General features: G+C 35.2%; 1 protein-coding gene across 1 annotated transcript; it reads right to left on the bottom strand.

Annotated features, from left to right (window-relative positions):
- Positions 1–1561: 1561 nt before the first annotated feature.
- Positions 1562–20662, bottom strand: LOC121415856 (28S ribosomal protein S29, mitochondrial-like). Its single transcript, XM_041609230.1, has 12 exons — positions 20553–20662; positions 16645–16700; positions 15556–15702; positions 14477–14578; positions 13087–13288; positions 11611–11744; positions 10881–10961; positions 9691–9852; positions 8584–8643; positions 7674–7766; positions 6995–7109; positions 1562–6410 (listed from the first exon to the last, which is right to left on the bottom strand). Exons 2-12 carry the CDS (start codon positions 16684–16686, stop codon positions 6325–6327), a joined length of 1224 nt encoding a protein of 407 aa, XP_041465164.1. The 5' UTR covers positions 16687–16700; positions 20553–20662; the 3' UTR covers positions 1562–6324.
- Positions 20663–21205: the final 543 nt, after the last annotated feature.

Here is a 21205-nt window from a genome sequence, read left to right as displayed (position 1 = left end):
GGTAAAATTGAATATTCAGACAGTATTATACACCGCTCACTATGGCTGGGCCGGTATTCAATTCTAGGTATTGATTTTGTAAGTGTTTTACTTAGTATTTTCTCTTGGCTAAGCAAAATACTTACTATTAATCATTGTGACGTCATAAAGTTTGAGCGAAGTAACGTGTAGTGTATGTATCCATCAGTATGCAGAATGTATAACTGGACGTGTAAACTGCATGCAAGCCAAAAGCAAAATATAAGCAAAATACTTAGCCGATAACTACAATCCGAATACCAAAGATGGTTAAATATTTTATTTAAGCAAAATACTGAGTAAAATACCCATTATTCTGGCATACATGTAAGTATGGAATTGAATACCGACCCTGGTATATTTTCAAATGATTGCAAACTATAGGCCTACTGTGGATATATTAATCATATCTCACCTGTGAAAAAACACCAATGATTTTATTCGTAGTTATTTCTGGGGGTTTTTTTTACATACCTGTATTTTTGAAATTTCTCCATTAAGACACAACTAAAAACTGATGTTGCCAGATGATCATGATACTTCTGAAAATTCACCATATATTATATAAATATGGAAAAAGGGTGATAGTATTTGGAATGAGATAATGATATTACATCCAGGGTTTTTTTCCAAGAACATATTTGAATTAATGTGGATAAACAGAACATTTTATCTTGATAGATCTTATTATAATTTCTATGTTTGGTTCTTATTAAATATATTCATAAATGTGATTTTGCAGTAAAGGGGACGAATAGAGTGAAAATCAATCTCAGCACATTTAAAAAGGGTACTTACCATTTAAGGGTAGAAGTAGAAGGAAATTATACAAATATGTTTATGTTGATTTTTCTTTCACTTACATTGATATGATTATATATTTATCTTGTATTGCAATAATATGAACAATGTTGGTGATTTGCTTCTGTCTTGCTGCTGCATATAGAGATCTGGGGCCCGTTGCAGAGTTGCGTTTGAACGCAAGCCAAAAAATCAATCGCAAGTTCTAAATGCGCGCAGTTGATTGGTTGAAAATCAAGTTGTGCGTGATTTTTAGAGTTGCGATTGATTGCAACTCTTTCTGCAACGGGCCCCTGGTGGGTGTTTGGTGAGAAAGTTTTTGGTAAGGGAAAGTTGTCATACTCTGACAGTTACCATAGTAACTAACAGTCGTATGCTTTGTGTTTCTCAGTCAAGAAAAAACAAGGATTTCACTGAAATTGTGAAAGCTGAGCAAATTAATAGTCCATGCTGACAATTTTCATGAACTTGATCCCTATCATGCTCTTCATTTTGTAAAAGGAATGATTGGTTAGATTTCTAGAAACCTCTTTGTTTGGCATATCATTAACGTCTACTTCAAGGAATTGTCAACCTGTTAGAGATCTGAATTGACACATAAAATATACCAAGTTTGTAGAAGTATTACTGATGACTTTATATGGATGTTAAATGCAGAATATTAATGGTGATTGTCAGTCTATGGGCCTGCTTAATTTTTGTTTACATCTCATTTTTATATTGTTTTTTTTTTTTCAATCAGCTTATGTCATATTCATTTTTCTCATGTTTCCATTCCTTTTTCTCTTTACTCTCTCCTTTCTACTCAATTTTCCAGTATTCATATTGCTCTTATATTCTCTAATTCCTTCTCTTTTTCCCACTACTCTTCTTTTTAACATGTCTTAATTATTCTATTCCTTCCTTTCATATTCTGCACTTATTGCATTTTTGCCTGCACATGATGTACATATGAATGGATTTATTGCATCTAGGTTATGATTCTATACATGAATCTGTACACATCTCTCTTGTTTGATGTTCAGACTGGCCAATCACGAGATTGTAAATATAAATGATTTTTCAAATCTGATTGTAACGTGGTTAGAAATTTGGTGAAGCCTCTTTGTAATGTGTGTGCAATTTGATACATAATATTAGATCAAAATACATCTAATGCTCTGTATATACTTGATAATCAACTTTTTGCAGGTAGACAAGTTACTAAACATCCTTTAAAAACCGACGGTTTTGTGACTTTATTTATTCATTGTTTAACCAATATGGTTTTGTTTATTTTATTACTTTTTCATTATTAATTTTGATGATAACTTTTATTGTTTATTATTATAGTTACAGATTGTGTAATCAATGAAAAATTTGAGAAAATGGATCATGATTTGGGGTTAAATATGGAGATTAATTGGAAGTGTGCAACATATTTTAAGTCAATGAAGTACACAATTTGAGAAATGATATTCCTTGATCTTTTTGATATTATTTCCTTGCAGAGCATAGTCTTTCAATGCATGTTATAACTTGAATTCTTAGTTTGTCAACTTAGTTAAGGCTTGTCATATATCACATTGAATTTTTTTAATGCCCATAGAATAGTTGGTAGAGCATTATATCATTCCATTCATAATTTGGCCAACGTTATATTCAGCAGATAGGACAGTATGTTCATCCCTTCATGAGTTTGTGGGCCAACATGTAGAAAAAGTGTTCATTTTAATTATCGTTTAACACAGGAATTTGATTTAAATCCATGCAACTCGGAGTTGGCTACTTGTGTAACAGATTGAATGAATAATGCATGAACATATACATGTATATATCTTCAGTGTGTCACCTATTACAGACGGTTTATGTAATGTATTCATGCATAAATGATTCATGTAATTCCTTAGTGGTTTATACATTGATGAGGTGTAGAAATTAAAGCAGTGTCATTCACAGAGAGCGAACACTTTAAAACAATTTTAACAGTCATTGTATTCATGGGCATGCTTTAAAACATATCTTCAAGACAATAAACTTCAACCTAGATTTATGCTTTTGCTTTTTTTTTTGCTACTAGTGACCCAAGAATACATGGTAATGTAAAATAGGAACATTCTATGTCGGTAATGAACATTTGAAAATAAAATTTTAAGTATAAAGATGTAGTTCTTATGTTTTGTTGCAGTTTTAATGCAATATAAATGTATAATAGGGAATTTATAATATATGAATGTAGTATATGTATGTTTCCATAGTTGAAATTGTCAAGTCAGAGCTTTTTTATTTGCACTGGAAGTTACAAAAAAAAATTCTGTGATCATTTAGAGAATTTTCCAGCTTTTGGCTCCCCATTCTCATGTTCTGTGCTAAAATAATGCTAAAACACTGGAAATTGTTCCTTCTTCATTTTTATTTACATGTATTTGATTATTTAAACATTTAGACTTGTAGATTATATCCATAGCTGATTACAAACCAAAATATGTACAAAGCAAACCTCAAATTGATAATTGTGCATTTTTGTTATTTTTTATACATTTATACATGTTAAATGTGTCAAAGTGAAAGTACGCCTGGTGGGTGTTTCATAAAGCTGTTCGCGAGTTACGCACAACTTTACGCATGACTGGAACATGTTCTTAGTCATAAATTAATTATATAGAATATCACATAGCATAAGAAATGATCACCAGTTGTGCATAAAATCATTTGTATCTTACAAACAGCTTTTTGAAACCCCCACCTGTTCTCCATGTATCGCAGCTTGAAATTTAAATTGGGACCTTTTTATCGTTTATTGTGCCTTAGTTAAGTCTTGTTCGGGTACGACTTGGCAAACCACCGCAAAATTCCAGAAGAGTCCATTTGCTTATATAGATTACTGCCGACCCAGTAGCATTATAATCTGAGCTTATAGTTGTAATAGCACTTTAAAGCATATATGACAGAAGTGATGATGATTAGTGGATGTGGGCTTTTGACTTCTGTTGTTAGCCATTAAAATTATAGACAATTTGCCTTCTTGAGAATTGTTTAGAGCCAGTCGTCATGGTGATGAATGGCTGTGACATCACTCTTCTGTACTAAATTTCATTTGGAATCATAAACAGTGTAGCGTTTTCCTGCCGGATCCAAAATGAAATGAGCTATTTCAGTTCGTTGTGATATACTAAAAAAAAAACTCTTTGAGGCTAGAATGTGTGGACTGAAATATTTTTTTGTTGAATCAGTTCTCACTTGTATTTTATTTATGTAAAATTAGGTTTTTCCCTATGGCATTGTTTTTCATGCATTTATGAATTGACAATATATAACGGCATATCATCCAAGACCGTTTCTGAATTTTTTTTAATTCCAATTTCATGTATAGTTTTTATTCTTAGCTTTAAGTGAAAAGTGAATAAATGTAGCCTTTATTAGGAAGTTAAAATGCTCAGTTGCATATAACTTACCAGCCTTTGCAGTTATATAAAATGTAGGATATACTTCTTAAATTTGAAACCTGTACCATTTATATATGTGGAAATTCAGAAGCATAAAGCAATGAAAATTGGGTACATTGATATTCCATGTTCCTTTTATTTTTATTTCACTTGTTATTAAAGTCTGTTTACAGCAAATTATTGTAGTAAACGCAAATATTGAGTATTGATATTTTGTTGTCATTAGTGTCATAGCATGCATATTCTTCTGTAAAGTTACATCACTGGGTCATATTTTATTGCATATGTAATTTGTCCCAATGTTATTTAATAAATTCCTGTCTTTTACAAAGAAAAATCGTTTTCATTTGAATTTTTATTTTGTTTTGCGTATAAAATGTAACTCTAGTAAGAAATACATTTTTTTATTTCACTCTTTGTGTTCTCTCCATTTTATATCAACCTCAAAAAGTCAAATTCTTGAATAGCAAATGCTTGAAAAATTGTCAAATTTGTGTTTCAAGAAATATATGAAAATCTGTCTTGAAGGCATTTATATTTCAAGAATGTGTGCTGGAGGACTTGTCATATGTACATTAAAAAAAATAAAGTCCTGTAATTTATGGCATGTTTACAATTAATATTCGGTTTCTTGGCACTCAAATTACAGCTTTCCAAATGGATTGGAAATCAAAACACTATGGAAGGCCCCAAATGTAGGGGGTGGGACATATTTTATAAAACTTCCCCCAAAGTTTACTATTTGTCAAAATATACTTTGTATATACATACAGGAAATTCACTGACAATATGTTTTAAGCAGGGAGAAATTTGGTATATCATTTATCACAAGAAAACCTCGCCAGACCTAAGCAAAGTAAGAATAGCCTTATGATGCGACTTCCTGGCTTGTATGCATGTTCAATTTACTGGACAAAAAAGAATTTCTTCAGGGGGGGGATTTTCAACAATATACAGGCAAAACATGTAATGCAAAGATATTAAGGCCAGATCATTTTTTTTTCCAAATTTAATTGTTTCATCATATGACACGGATGATATTCCCAAGCAGGAATGAGTAAAACATTAAATATCAATCGTAAAACCCTTTGTTTATGATCAGAGTAACCAGATTTTAGAAGAGTAATTCAAAAATCATAAATACCATCATATAAGACATCAATTAGAATGAATCAATTAAGCTCAATATAGAAAAAGGTGTCCAAACTATTACAAAACGAATTCAATAAAACATAATAAAGGGAATTCAAACTTGGTCAAAATCCCTAAGTCTACAGAAATCAGATTTGAAGGAAATATGATTGATGGCAAATAAATGTAATAAAATGTGCCTTGCATGATCGGGTCTCCGTCACCCAAATACTGCAATCAATCACTAAAGGGAAATGGCCAATCGTGATCATAGTTGCTCACAAACAATGGCAATGCAACAAATAGTTACCAGTGTAATTCTCGTAGATATCATGCATGATCCGTCTAAATTTTGAGCATCTTCTTTCTGTTCTTTCCATGAAATATTTCCAGATATAATTTTCTTTCTCAAACCAGAATTGATCATGATCTTCCTCCACGTTAAAAAAGTATTTATCACAGACCTATAGTGCTAATACCACTTAGCTAAAGTTGGCCATGGGGGGGAATTTCAAAAGAAGGGCATACTATTTAAAAAAAAAACATTAATTCAAAGTGTTTGTACAAAGATTCATATGTGTTGCTATGTCAGAATGCAAGAGCATTGACCAACCGAAAATAGGCATAATCAAGACACCAATTTAAGCCATTGGAGACTAAGCTCACATATATGCTTGCTGGAATCTATGGAAAACGTGTGTTATAGAGGAATCATTCAGACTCCAACTGGTTAATGTATGGTTGAAAAACACCAATACATCAACAGCAGCAAAACCCAATAGTGAAAGAGTTTGAAGATAGCCAAGTATTGTTTCTGTACTCGGGATCTGAAGTGAAACTTTGCAAGGCTCTTGAAGATCTTTGGCTTACACCATAGCCATCCATTGTCTTCCATGTCTAATCTGTGCTCAGGTCGAGTTTGTCGAATTTTCAAGTTAGTTTTTAATGTTCATATAGAAGCACACATTCTTTCTAATGAGCCAGGGCTGCTTTCAGATAACAGCTTCAGATGGAGTTTGCCTTCCTCTGTCTTGGCTGGGGTTGAGATTTAAAGAAAGAACACAGAAAATTATATTAATAATCAGCTCTTTTATGGCAAATAAAGCATGGCCATTTTCAATTGTATGACACAAGAGAATTAATAGAACAGCAATAGAGTTAATCCCAAGTCATGTGATGAAGACATGAAAGGTACTATACATTCTGTCTTGTTCATACAATGCATTATTTATCAATAAAAAATATGAGTGAAAATTTAAGATGCACTGTTTTAAAAGGATACCATAATCAGTTTCATTGTAACGTATGTGTAATATATGGCATTGAAAAGTTTTAGCTGTTATTTCCAAAGTGAATTTGGATTGATTAACAAGCAATTCCATAAAATAATCAACTTTTTTGTAAGTCCAACCTGCACTTTCTAATTTTGTTCTGCACTTCATGAACTGCCAAAACTGAGAATTTGACAGGATTTCATTATTCATGTGCGCAGAAAACTGAGGCAATTTATTTCAGGAAGGGAAAGCATAAATACCTATCAAGTAGTTTTAAGTAAAGACAGTATCAGTATGCACAATTTGAGAAGAATGCTGTAAAGGAGTCTAAAACAAGAAACCTACCTTGTTCTGTTTGGACCCATCTTTTGCTAATGTAATACTGCATACAACTCTCAAACTCCTTATCACTGTAGTTCTCAACGTAAATAGGTACAAAGGGATCTAGCCATTCAAAACCCTGACAGAAACAAATTTAGAAAATGCAAAATATTAGTTATAAGCCCTTGTAGTGAAAAACAATCATTAATAAAGAAAACTTAGTTTCATACTATTTAAATTGTTAAGCAATACCAATATATCAAGTAAACGAAGGAATGGTGATGAATTTACAATCAAGCAAGTTGGCTGGAAAACCTGTTTGTTTTCAGGAAATTTCTAAAGCTGTGGGTAAACGGGGGTGTTGCCTTTCACAAACTTATAAATCAAATTATACTTTAAATAAGTGACATAGTTTTTCCAGGATATCGTTACCAGTAGCTAACTCATTAAAATTGTCGACAAATTTTAAAAGCCATTTTAACAGGAATGTGGCTGCTAGCTTTTAGGTGTTTACCACAAATCTGGAGATTGCATATTGCGCAGATAACAGTAATGTGCAACATGCGCCAGCACATTTCAAGCAACTACGCACAGACTCCACACAGAGTTTGATAAATGGTGACATTCTGGCGATTCAAAATTTACCATGAGCCCATCTGATACCTAGGACACATGCTTTAGATTTTTGAGGATTTTTTTTTACCTGTTTTTGTAGCAAATGAAGGGGTTTGAAGTCATACTTAGGAGCTTGATGGCAGTTATGTTGGTCAACTGTCATGATGATAGCACCATTGGTCTGTCATGCATAAAAAGTAATGAATAAAAACATGTAACCTAAATAGGCATTAAACACCATTAGAAACATTAAATCTCAGAAATCTGAACAATGAAGATTATCTTTCAGATAGTTTACTTATAATATATAAACAGTATTGGTATGTGCAGCCTCTGAGACCCTCTTTTCATGCCTTGCCAGCTGTTCTCATGCATATCAATTTCACCCACTCTAATTTGACCAACCCCAATCCCCCATTCCTAAGCCCATAATTTCAGGTGTCAGTTCTCAAACACCCCCATTTTATGTTAAATTCCAGTTCCCCTGCAACTTCAGTTCAGGGTAGGGTTTCAGATTTTGGGGCCGCACATCCCTACCCTTTTCAAATCAGAGAGCCACCAGCTCCAGCCCCCCCTCCTCTGCTCCCCTCCCCTGGCAATATCAATAGTATAAACAAATTTTATCACTGCTCGAGACTGAATTAAGGTCAATGAAATCATGCTTTCCAAAATACATGTATGCTGTCCATAACATCACAGTAACAAAATTGTATACTGATTATTCTGAACACATTTGTGTTTCTTGTTTGTAGGGATCCCCCCCCCCCCCCTTAATCCTCCTTCTTTGATGTTACAAAACTTAAGTGATCTGTTTCACAAAGGACTTGTTATTTTGGTAGCATTCAAAATCAAAGTTCCATAGTCAAATTAAAGTCTTCAATGAAATGGGGCCCTGGAAACAATACAACCTTGATTATTCAGATTATGTTATGGATATGTTTTTATAGTCAGGATCCTGATTTACCAATGGTTCATTTACTCCCAGCATCAACACTCACCCAGTGTCCTTTCAGCATCTTCTTGAAGTGATATGCCATCCTTAACTCATTCACAGGAATCTACAATCACAAACATGACAAAAACCTATTTTAATTCAAACCAGGGAGGAAAAATTACACTGGGGCTCTGGGCGATTTCACCAAAAAAAAATTGCTTGAAAGACCCCTAGAAGATAAAAAGAACTGGAAAATTCCCATTCACTGCAACGTTAAAGAGAAATTCCAGTAGTTGCAGTAAACACTGATTTCATGAGAAAGTATGTAAAACCAGGCTTAATTGTCAGTATATCATCGAGGATCTAGATCTGGTAAAGTTACATAAACTGAAATTTGTGAAATCTTGAAATCTACGCTGAAAAATGTTCACACTGAAGATCACCAACACAGATAGGCACACGTGGGACAGTGTATTATTATTGCTTGAATAGAGACCCGACGGAAGTGACCGAATCCGCGCTTATTTTGCTTATTTCTCAGCAATTACACAATTTCTTCCAGAATCCTTTGGCACATATTTTTTATTCATACAAACAGACACTTGGGTGGTCATTTTATCAGATTCTGTAAAAAGTCATTTTGAGATTGTTACCAATACTGGAATTTATCTTTAAAGTCATTAGTCCAATGTTGCAGATTTTGGCAGTAGGATGTGAAATCAGCAACTGAAAATGAAAAATAACTTTTTGCCAAATACAATCAGATCCCGGTTGGGCTTTCAATGTGTTCATGCCATAATGAGCATGTAAAAATGTTATGCTATCTCACAAATTATCTCCCCCCCCCTTTTACTGCTTAAGAGGCAGTTAAATATTTTGGTTCTCTGATTTCACATACATTCACATATTTCCATTAAGGAAATCGCTATGTCCAATACCCATCTGCAATTTATTATTGCCAATTCTATCAGATATTGTTAATACATACATGGAGCTGAAAATGATTATTTGATTATTCTTGAGCTATAAAACAGTGAATACTAAATGCATCAGGACAAGTTGGATAAAACATACTCCCATGACGAGCCACCCACCCCCTCCAAAAAATAACAACAAATTTAAAATTCAAGCAAACAAACGAGGGCATGGTGAGTAAAATGCTAGAACATACTATATATCCTCCAGGTTTCCTAATATTGGTCATCTCAGCAAAGAGACCATTAACAGCCTTGACCGCTAGGATCAGACGATACTGTCCTGAGGAACTCTGCTCCTGAAGTTCTTTCAACACAACACCAATCACATCTGTTGCATTCTTAGGTCGATTCAAACCCTGTAAATAAAGTAAATGAATCCACCATTTCTACAACACTGCTTGACCTTGCCTTCTTTTCAGATTAAACCAAACATTAATTATCTTCAAGACACCTTTATTGGCAGTTTCAAAATCATCTGGGGTCAATTGCACAAAAGGGTCTTTCTATGAATCGTCTTTCGTGTCATCGATAATGATGCGCCATGTGAAATGCATTTTAGATAAATTACATGCTAACAGATTCTATTTGTCCAGTAAAGTAAAACAAAATCATTGTCTATAGAATGATGCGATATCTCAAGAAATTGTATGAAAATTTATTCTAAAGCTATCCAACAAATTTTATTTGTTTATTTATAAATTTCACAAATATCCCACATACATATACAGCGCATCATAAAAGATGGACACTAAAGACGGTCCATGGAAAGACGTTTTCATGCAGTCGGCCCCTGGGCAATTCTTTCAATACAACACCAATTGCATCCTATTTATTCTTAGGATGATTCAAACCCCGTAAGTCAATCAAATAAGGTAAATGAATCCATCGTCTCTACCACACTACTTGACCTTGCTTTAATCCAATTGAACCAAACATGAACTTTCACTCCAAGACACCTTCATTCGTGGTCTCAAAATTATCTGGACAATTCCATGAAATATGTACATCCTACCACCAGAATACGGCCTCTTTCGGAAAGTATCTGTCTGTGTTTTCCAGTTGCAATGCTCTCACATAATCTTGGCTTGATCAGTGAATGAAGTGAACAGGCTTTATTAAACATGTCTAACAGAGCAGAGACATCAAAATATTGAATAATAGTTATTATCTTTTCTTCTCTCTTGGAAGCACCCCCTCCCCCAAAAGAAAAAAAACATGGCTGAAACCAAATTACAATTTATACACTAGCGATGAATGTGTGAGAAACATATCAAACTAATAATTTATTTTTAAAAATACATATATATTGGGTGGCCAATTGAATTACTAGGCAAAGCATTACATCTGTATGAAATTATATTTTGTATGTTTTTTTGTTCTTTACCTGATCAATTACTGAAAGGAGAGGCTGTCCTGCCTCCGTTTGTTCTCTTTTACTCCACTCGTAGCATTTACTTGTCAGGATCTAAAGTGATGAAATCAACATTCCATTACACACTTGATAAGATAAAATCAATAAATTATTAAATGAATATCAAAATACCAAAAGGGTGTCTCACATTACATCTTCAAAGAGAAGTCCATCTTTAATTTCATTTTTTTTTTCAAATCTAATTGAAAGTTTGTTGAAAATCACAAGCAAAACTGCTGACAATAAATCTTCATAAATAACTACGTGTTAAATAAAAGGCAAATATTAATGAAGGTCCAGAAAGTATTCAGGTTCTAGAGACTTATCGTCATCTAAAATATGATGTGAGATGTGAGTGCTCTCGTAAAAAAACAGTCAGTGATACTGAGTAGGAGTCTTGATTTCTGGAAGTGAAATTTTGAAACTGCATATAGGAAAAGAACTGTAATAAACCCATTTGAAATATAAATGATACAAAACCAGAGCTGCCAATCTGAGCAAGAATATTTCAGCATTTTAAAAGCTGAATATCATTTTTTTCAAAGAAATACAATAGGATAACACATAAAACTGAAACTTTAGTAATCAGTATTTTGCATGAAACCATCAGCATTCTCATCTTTCAGTACTAATTACTGAAAATCAATACTAGCTGCAGCTCTGCAAAAGGAGGGTTTCTTAGACTAAAACATGGTGTTCCAACCTGTTTGAGAAAGTGTTCATTCCTGGACCTGAAGTGCTTGAGCCATTCCGAAGACAAAGCTGGCTGGTCGTACATCCCTTCATGAGAAACAGAATCCAAGAAATCCCACTTGTTGTTCACGTTCCAGGAGTTTGCTGTCATGGACAAGAAATGGTTTGCATTATCAGTGATATCTTGTTAATTTCAACCTTTGACACCTAGAGATGATTTGTAAACACTTTGTCAAATACTACTTGGTCTAATATGATAATCCATCAGTTTGGTCTCATTTTCTTTGGCCAGCCATAAGTGGGTTTTATACCCTTTGCCTTAATGTAATTTTATGTAACCACCAAATAATCTCATTAATAATGAGTTTCTCTTTCCTCAATTGTATCATATGACCATTTGGTTTGTACAGCTTTTACCAGATAAGAAAGAGTAATTGGGGTTAGCCTACCTGAAAATTAAATGAAATGGTAGATGAAATATAATACTAGTAATTAGACCAAACCAGAATATAAGAAGAACTGGTTATCGACAGCATGAGACTTTATAAAAAAAAAATATGTCGTCAAAGTAGGATTAGACTGGGAGGCACTGCTGTAGTGACGATTTAGGATAGCCTGGTCAACTTTATTGCCTTTATTCCTGGGGGTGTTTCACAAAGATTTAAGTATGACTTAGAGTCCCACTTAAATACCAAGTTGTGTACAGTATGAAAGGCTTGACAGCATTGGCCAGATTGTGTCATGAGGACGCGCACTACTGCGTGTCTATCAATAAGATCGCGCGTTCCATATCATATACACGTAGGCATTTAAGTGCGACTTAAGTCATACTTAAATCTTTGTGAAACATCCCCCTGAAGTGTTATTACATGATCCCATCAGGACTCCATCTTTATACAAAGAGTTGCAATTGATCCAATCAACCACAACTATGGAAAGCCAGCAATGCCAATATCTCAAATGCATGTATGTTCAAAAAAATTTCTTGGTATGATGTATATTCATGCATTCATCGTTTTCTTAAAGTGTGCTTCTCTTTGATTACAAAGGACATTGAGCAAATATCCTTCAGACAAAAATTTTGACAGTTTAGATTACCATAGAGTTGAGGTTGATCGGATCAACTGTAACAGTTTGTAAGACCAGGCCCTGGTATTTGGAGGACAGTGAAACTCAGGCAAGCATGTTTAAACAGGATTTATACTTAAAGAGGGGAATGGTTATATCAAAGCATGTGACGTATAAATGGCATATTCATTTGCATATTAAAAATACTTACTGGTGTTTATTATATTGAAAATTGTAAAGGCTATTCATCAGTTCATCTGGGTTCTGTTTCATAAAACACTTACTATTATAAAAAAATACACAGTATCTATATCAAATTGCTATCAGCCAATCAAATCAAATGATTTCAGTAGCATTAAACTGTTACTGCTAATTAGCCACGATAACAAGTATTTTGAAACGAGTCCCTGGTACTTACCACAGGGTATGTGAACTATGAGGCAGTTTTGATTGTGACAGAAGTGTAGCACATGATTGAGACAGGTTGTCTTGCCGCTCCCTTTCCTACCATACATCAGATACTTGATCGGAGGATTGGTGTAGTCGGCCTGCCGCATTAAGTCCATGATTTCAACAGCTGGTTTACGAACCATGATCGCAGCCTCTTGAAATGGTCTAAGCTGAAGAGATCATGACAACAGAAAATTTAAAGAACATTAAGGGTGATTTTTTTTTAATTACCAACATATTTAGATGTCTCACCCTCATTTTTCTAGATTCTTTTCATATTAACTAGAAAACAGGGATAAATCACTGCCCTTTAAAATAGAGATCCGTGCAATGGATACTATGGAAATTGCGTTTACCTAGAGAGGTAATGTTCATGATCTCCTGAAAGACACTTAAATGGTTCAGGAAACTACCTTGGCTCTAAACACACAAAGAAAAAAAGTATTCCAGAACAAGAGCAGGTAACCCTGTTACGTACAACTTGCTTAAATAACTACATAGTATTAGGATGCAAGAGACAATCAAAATGAAGTCTTCCAAGTCTTACTGATAGTACATGTAGGTAGGACCCGTTACCAACTTTGGAATCACTTTCTACCTCTGTAACTACCCAGTTTTCCAATTACTTGCTGTGTAATTCTGTTTATTTTTAAAGGGAAATCCCATAGGTTCTGTACATTCAAGCCCCTATATATGAGACCCCCCCCCATTGGCGGCAGAAGCCAAAAAATTTAGGGAGTGTCCACCTGAAATTTTTGGGGTAGACACAGGTAAAAAATTGGACAAGTGCCCCCAAAAAAGGTTGTAATCCTAGATTTTAGGAGTGGTTAACCAAAAATTTTTGACAAGTAAAAAAAAAAAAAAAAGGTCATCAACCTTAATTTTAGGGGGGACAACACACATTTCAGGGGGGTCCACGTGAATTTAGGGGGGAACGCAGGAAAAAAATTTGACAAGCAAAAAAAAAAAAAGGTTATAAAAAAAACACGTCCACCCCCCCCCCCCCCGCTTCCACCGCCTATGCCCCCCCCCCCTCTTAAATACTTTGTTTGTTTTTTACTTCAAATTACAAATTAGGTAATACTCTTGGGACTACAAATAAAGAGAAATAGACAAACTAGAGTTGGAACAAGTCATTTAAACCAATCATTCAAGTCAATAATTAATTGAATTAATTATCAATATAGTTTTCAAATAAAATTAAATATTAATCATTTATCCATTCATGACTTAACTTTAATTAATCATTTAACTGCTCTGACACAATCTACACTGCATTTATTTATAGGCTGCTTTTGGTATTTGGGGGTAAAATCAAAATGAACCCACATGGAATGCTCTTGTCCCCTTGTACTTACCAGTTTATGCCATCTGGCTGAGTATCCAATGGGGAATACCTTGGGAACATCTTTCAGAGGGATGGTGTAATACTGGCCGATATGTCTGGATGTGTGGTTGAGCTGATGAAAAATAACAACATATAATTCACACAAAAAAAAACGAATGGAAAAGGAAAATATTCACTGCAAAGGATAGGCCTAGGTACTGTGATGTCTAAACATTTATTTAACAAGGGTAAACTATAAGCATTAGAACATGAAAGAATTCTGGCAGAAATAAGCAATGTTGTATTTAACCCTATCTAGGCCGGGGGGGGGGGGGGCCTCGGAGGCCCCCCCTCAACAAATCGCGCGATATTTTCACAGTGCGAAATTTTTTTACCGCGCCGCTCGCTGAATTTTTACTTTCAAGTCTTGCGCAACTTTTGAGACCAATTTTGCGTCACCCGGGTACATGGTTCCGAAATTACGCAACATTATGTAAGTGCATGTCAGACTGAAAATTGCTCAAAAACGTGATTTCGTGTACAAAGTCAATGCAAATTGTGTTTAAGGATACCACAAAGAGTTTCTATACCAAAAATTAGTACATTTGGAGCTTTATTTAGGGAGTTAGAGGAAAAAGTATGATTTCGCATACTAATTACGCATAAATTAGCATAATCACTTAATAGCGATTCGCATGAAATAAATTACTATACAATCTTGTAGATTATGTCCCAGACAACCCGCGTGCCAATTTTTGGCGCCATCGCGCGGTCGACGGCCGAGATCTTAAGGGGGGGCCTGGGAGGCCCCCCCCCCGGCCATAGGAACTCCCAAAATACTCCGGCCTAGATAGGGTTAAAGTTATTACACTTTTAATCACTACATGTACATGTAATATTGATTGAAAGCAAGAAAATATTCAACAATAAAATTGAATGTCATTTTCATACGGCGCCTGTTAAATGCTAAACCATTGAACATTTTGGTCATATTGCTCATATGGGAAAAAAAGAAACGGAGGAACTTAGAAATTTACATGCTGCTATGTTCATCTTTCAAGTTGTTCGTCAATGAATATTACCAAGGAAACTCAAATACTATGAACTTACTGGATCACTTTCACTGGTTCTAAAGTCTTCTCTTTGTTGTTGGGATTGTGATGACTGGGTGCGAGTAGGTGTTAATATGGTGTCAGATGAAAAACCTTGTATTTGTGGTGATGTTGAACCTGATGATAAGCACCTCATACACCTCCACTGAAATAGTAGTAGTAGTAGTAGTAGTATAGTATTTATTTCAAACCATATCAAACACAAACAATGGTACAGAATACAACATCATAGACCTCAGAATGATAGGTTTGGGACCCCAGTGAAGCACAGCTTGTTAATGGGGCCCCTTTACATAGTAAGTAACATATTTACATTGAGTATAACTTAAGAATAAATAAATGATTTGACAGTATAATAAAAGGGGTAGGTTATAAAATAGAGATGTTTAAAGAAAAAAGGGAGGGGAATTCAGTGAATGAAGTAATTCCTCAAAAAGCTGTGCACACTGAAATCGGTAGACTATCTCAGCCGGGGTAATATAGGAGCGCCTTGAGCACCTCGTGCGCTATACAAATCCTATATTATAACACTTTATGATATACATGTATGTGGAGGTGCTATGGCCGAGTGGTGTAAAGTGCCTGGCTATACATAGAACGTCCGGGGTTCGATCCCAGACCGCGGCACCTACATGTATGCCCGTGAGCAAAGCATTTAATGTACAATGCTCTTTTATCTTGCTTTCAAATAAATGGAAATGATATGTGCATTATTGGTAACTTGGTGTGCACTTGTTAAAAAAAAAGAAGATATATATATATATATAAAACATTTCTTATAAAAGGTGTAGAAATTGTGTATACCTTTTGAGAAGCGCCTTACACACCTCTACTGGAAAATACTGAAGGGAGAAATATGGGATTATGTGCAAAGACATTGCAATAAGCACCTGCTACTTTAATGGGAAAGGTGATAGACGATGTCAGGGTAGTAGGGTAGTGTTAATTATCTTAACTTGAATATTATATTACATAAATCTTATGACAACAAACACACGGGAAGATGATTTAAACTTTACAATTATCATATACATATTATAGCAAACTGTGATTAGAAATCTGTGAAATATCTATATGAAATACTCACTGAATGTGACCTACTGGTGTTCCTAACAGCAGCTGCCAACATTGTGAAAATGATATCTACATGTTGGAGAAATCAGAAATGAAAATACAGTGTGAACAAAATGTATTAAATATAGAGGAATTTACAATCTAATAAAGTTCTGACTTATCATTTGGACTAAAGTAAACCAATGGCTAATTTTTTTAGTTACGGAAAAATAAATTTCTTACTTTGTGGGGCTACTCTCTACAACCTACTGAATCTGCTAAATTGGAGAAGCATTAAACATTTCAGTGAAAGAGGATTTTCCAGGGCTCTTTTGAGCATTTTCAGGGGCTAAATCCCCTGAGGCCCGAGCTCCCATGCAGTTTTTTGTCGCCTGCCCACGTTGCGAGAAAGGATGTCCAACACGAAAAAAATTAGTTTAACAAAAATCGTTATACATTTTAGTAGAAATTTCTAAAACAAATCCTGTTTTTTTCAATTGACAAATAATGTATCTCTGGGCTAGATGACCATCAAATTTCAAAAGTAACTTTGCACGACATGGTGAACATTACTTATAAGATGACTACGTGTAGATTAGAGTCTAGATTAGACCAATGAATGGGTCTATTTATGTTAGGGATATGCTCCGCTGAGACTTCGTCTGGCTTACACATCATGCCAGCATCCCCGTCGTCAATAGACCGATAACGGCTATTGGGCTCGTAATGGTGGAGCAAACAACCGCCGCTTAACTAGCCTACAGCATCTATGGAGAATCCTTGATTACTCCTAAATTTTGCTTTATGACAGGGTAAGTGCCATTTTTGTTATGAATCGTAACAAAATGGCCGATCGAGACTGGGGTAGAAGGAGAGAACTTTTCGTTATTTGAGGTTCCAGTTTGTGCCCAGATGTCAGGAAACTGCCACTCGTTAGACCTTCATCCACATAATCGTGGTAAGTGCTTGATTTCTGTTTTAACTATTTATTCGGAGAATTATTTTGACCATACCTCACGCTAGTCAGGTGAGTATGGAATTACACGTAAGGTCCTGGGGCCGATTGCACGAAAGGGTCTTTCCAAGGACTGTCTTTCGTGTCGCCCATCTTTTATGAAACGCTATAAGCGGAGTGTTTCTGAAATTTATTATAAAGAATAAGATTCGTTAGCTTGCTTTTAAATCAAATTTTATACAATTTCATGATATATCACACAGGGTGACCAGACGTCCCATATTTCCGGGGATCGTCCCGTATTTTGCTCCTTTGTCCCGGCGTCCCGACAAACCTTCCCGGGACGCCGATTTGTCCCGTATTTCAGAATATTGAACAAAATATAGTCAATACATTACAAGTGACAAAGTTTCATCAAGTAACCAAAATAATTATGACGAAGCAGAGACTACTATAAAATCGAGAACTGTAAACTTTTTGGAAGTTGTGCGGTAATTTTCTTAATTTCATGCATTGCAAACAAACTGGCCTTCTGCCTGTGTGTGACAGGCTACTAGCTAGGCATGTAGGGCCGGAGCAGATTCTCAATGGCGCAAATAATCTCACATGATAAACATTTTTTCCACCAAAATAATCACAAAATCGGCGGAAAATATTCATAATCATAATATGGATTATCAGATTACTGATTTGGAGATGTAATCAGAGGAACCAGTTTATTGAGTTTTCATAACTATAGACTATAGATCTAGTTGTTTCAACTTTCGTTTTGAGTCTTGTGATCTGTGCGAATTTATAATGGGATGGGAGAGATGCCTGTGTATGATGCCGCAATGTTTCCTCTAATTATTAAGTTTGACAATGTTTCACTTTGAAATTTTATTCATTTTCAAAAAAGATCAGTTTTAAAGAAACATTAAAACCCAACAAATACCATTATGATTTTTCTTTGGTAAGATTTTTTTGGTTTGCTTGAAAGTTGAACTTGTCCTCTTTCTTTCTTTTCTATCCTTCTTTCTTCATCCTTCTATCCTTCCTGATTGCCCTTTTTTGTTCTTCATTTCCTATCTTTCTTTCCTTCTTTCTCTTACTTTCCTTTTTTAGCTTTATTTTATTTCCTTTATTCTTTCTATCCTTAAACTTTTGTTTTCTTCTCCCTTCCTCTCATTTTCTTCTTTTTGTCCCTTATTTTCTTTTTTTTTCATTCTCTCCTCCATTCGTCCTCCCTCTTTCATCTTTTCATTCTTTTATCTTTTCTTCTAATTATTTCCCTTATTTCTTTCCCTTCCTTCCCCCTTTTGTGTTTTTCTTCGTTCTTTCCTTGTCCTATCTTTCAAAGAATGAAGGAAACATTTTTCTTTCCTTCATTCTTTCTTTCCTCCTTTTATCTTACTTTTTCCTTTCTCTCCTTTATTTTTTTCTATCACACATTTATTAATTTTCCCTTCCTTTCTTTTTTCTTTCTATATGCATTTTAAAGAATGACGGAAACCTTTTTTCTATCTTTTTTAAATATTTTTTCATCCTTCTTTTATTCTAACTTTTTATTTTTTCCCCTTCATTTTCCCCATTATTTTTTTTCTTCTCAATTCTTCTCTTTTCTTTCGTTTATTCTTTCTTTCCTTCATTCATTCTTTCATCTCTTCCAATTCTTTATATTTTTTCATCTTCCCCTTTAATTTTTTTTCTTCTGAATTCATCTCTTTTCTTTCGTCTATTCTTTCTTTCATTCTTTCGTTCACACTCCCTTCCAATTCTTTATATTTTTTCGCAAGTCTAATAATATTTAGCCTTCTTTGTTGATCTACTTTTGTTAAGACCATCTGCTCATGTAGGCTTGTTGTATTGTAGCGTGCTTTGTCGATTGTCCCATATTTCATTTTGTGAAATCTATCTGGTCACCCAGATATCACATCATTTTGGAAACAAATATTTTGTTTATTTTTAACGGACGAATGAAATATCTTTGCAGATGATTTATTTGAAATGCGTTTCACATGGCTCATCATAAAAGATGGGCGACACGAAAGACGGTCCTTGCAAAGACCCTTTCCTGCAAGGCAGTGTATACAGCCACACGCGTGTGTCTTTACCATCCAGCCACACGCGTGTGGTTATATCCAGAACACCTATCTGTGGATACCGCCACACGCCGCCAGTAATAACAGTAAAACACGTACGGTATGTAGGTCTGACCGTCTATATCCTGATAAAAATAACCTAATTTCTTCATTAAATTCTTACATTTTAAACCCCTTTGATATCCTTAGATCGTTTCAATTTCATTCTCACCGTCTTCTCTCCTTGCTTTTCTTGTCTTGTTACAAACGGTCGTCTGTTTAACAGCAAATTCTCTTTTTCTACTTGTGTCAATTCTGGCTTCCTTCGCGGTGGCAGACCCATACAGCGTTAGCGCAGCGACATACACAGTTTGGGTTTCGTACGTACGCACGTACGCGCACATAGCCTAGAGTCAGTAGAGAATCGACACAAGTAGAAAAAGTGTGGAAATTTGCTATTTAACAGGCGGCCTTTTGTAACAAGACAAGAAAAGCAAGGAAAGAAGACGGTGAGAATGAATTGAAACGATTTAAAGAAATCAAAGGGGTTTAGAATGTAAGAATTTAATGAAGAAATGAAGTTATTTTGATCGTGATATAGACGGTCAGACCTACATACGTGTTTTACTGTTATAACTGGCGGCGTGTGGCGGTATCCACAGATAGGTGTTCTGGATATAACCACACGCGTGTGGCTGGATGGTAAAGACACACGGGTGTGGCTGTATACACTGCCTTCGTGCAATCGGCCCTGGCCCTGGGCTCCCGCCCGCGTAGCGGGTGAGAGTTCCTTACCCAACCGAGTCTAGCATGACTAGACCGGTGACAGTGTTCTTTCGGGAATTCTTATCTCGGCCTCAGTGGCTTTTCTAAGAAATCATTTATGAAAACATCATCTAACTTAAGGGATTATGTTTGTCTGCTTACCAGTTCACTAGATCTATCTTTATTACAGGAATCGAGGTAACTTGAATGTTAGGTAGAATTTACTTTCGCATGGAGGCTGACATCTTTATTGTGCATCAACGAACGTAGAGGGCGTAAAAAAGGACTTGCTAGAACTACTAGGCCTAGTAGTTTTTTGGTTTTCTGACTCTTGCTCATAAACATGCAGCTTGGTCTAATCTTCACTTGGGCTAACAATTAACATTCGGGCTAATTCCACATAGTCCACTTCTCATGTGGACTACATACCAATTGGTCTAATGACCACTTGGTCTAATTTTCATTACGTGTATTGTGGTATGTGTATAATCTTATCGAGCCACTAATTGCATCTTGGTTACAGTTCGTGTCGGCTAATCTAATACTCAGGGGCCATACGGGGGCTGACCATGCAAAAAATCACAATCATATGGTCATTTTTACGTTTTTGTACATGGTTTTGGAAAAAAGTGGGGGATGAAGCCCCCAGCCCCCCCCCCCCCCCCCGCTTCCGCGGCCCCTGATACTAGGTGGTCTACAGTTCGTCTATAATCCCTTCTTGATTGATTCATTTGGTCTATTTTGCATTTGATTTAATGTGCGATTCATGATCTAATTTACACTTGCCTCTTATTATAATTAATATTAGCATTATC

Source organism: Lytechinus variegatus, chromosome 5 (assembly GCF_018143015.1).
Source record: "Lytechinus variegatus isolate NC3 chromosome 5, Lvar_3.0, whole genome shotgun sequence".
Classification (NCBI taxonomy): Eukaryota; Metazoa; Echinodermata; class Echinoidea; order Temnopleuroida; family Toxopneustidae; genus Lytechinus; species Lytechinus variegatus.
Note: the sequence above shows the minus strand (reverse complement) of the source record. Positions and strands in the feature narration are given on the sequence as shown.

What these genes read in the sequence shown, in the direction of transcription:
- LOC121415856 (XM_041609230.1), bottom strand. Translation starts at nt 16,686, where the DNA reads ATGTTGGCAGCTGCTGTTAGGAACACCAGTAGGTCACATTCA. An exon ending in ACACCAGTAGGTCACATTCA is followed by an intron (nt 15,703 to 16,644) that starts GTGAGTATTTCA and finishes CTACTATTTCAG; the next exon opens with TGGAGGTGTATGAGGTGCTT. An exon ending in AGATGCTGAAAGGACACTGG is followed by an intron (nt 7,767 to 8,583) that starts GTGAGTGTTGAT and finishes TATGCATGACAG; the next exon opens with ACCAATGGTGCTATCATCAT.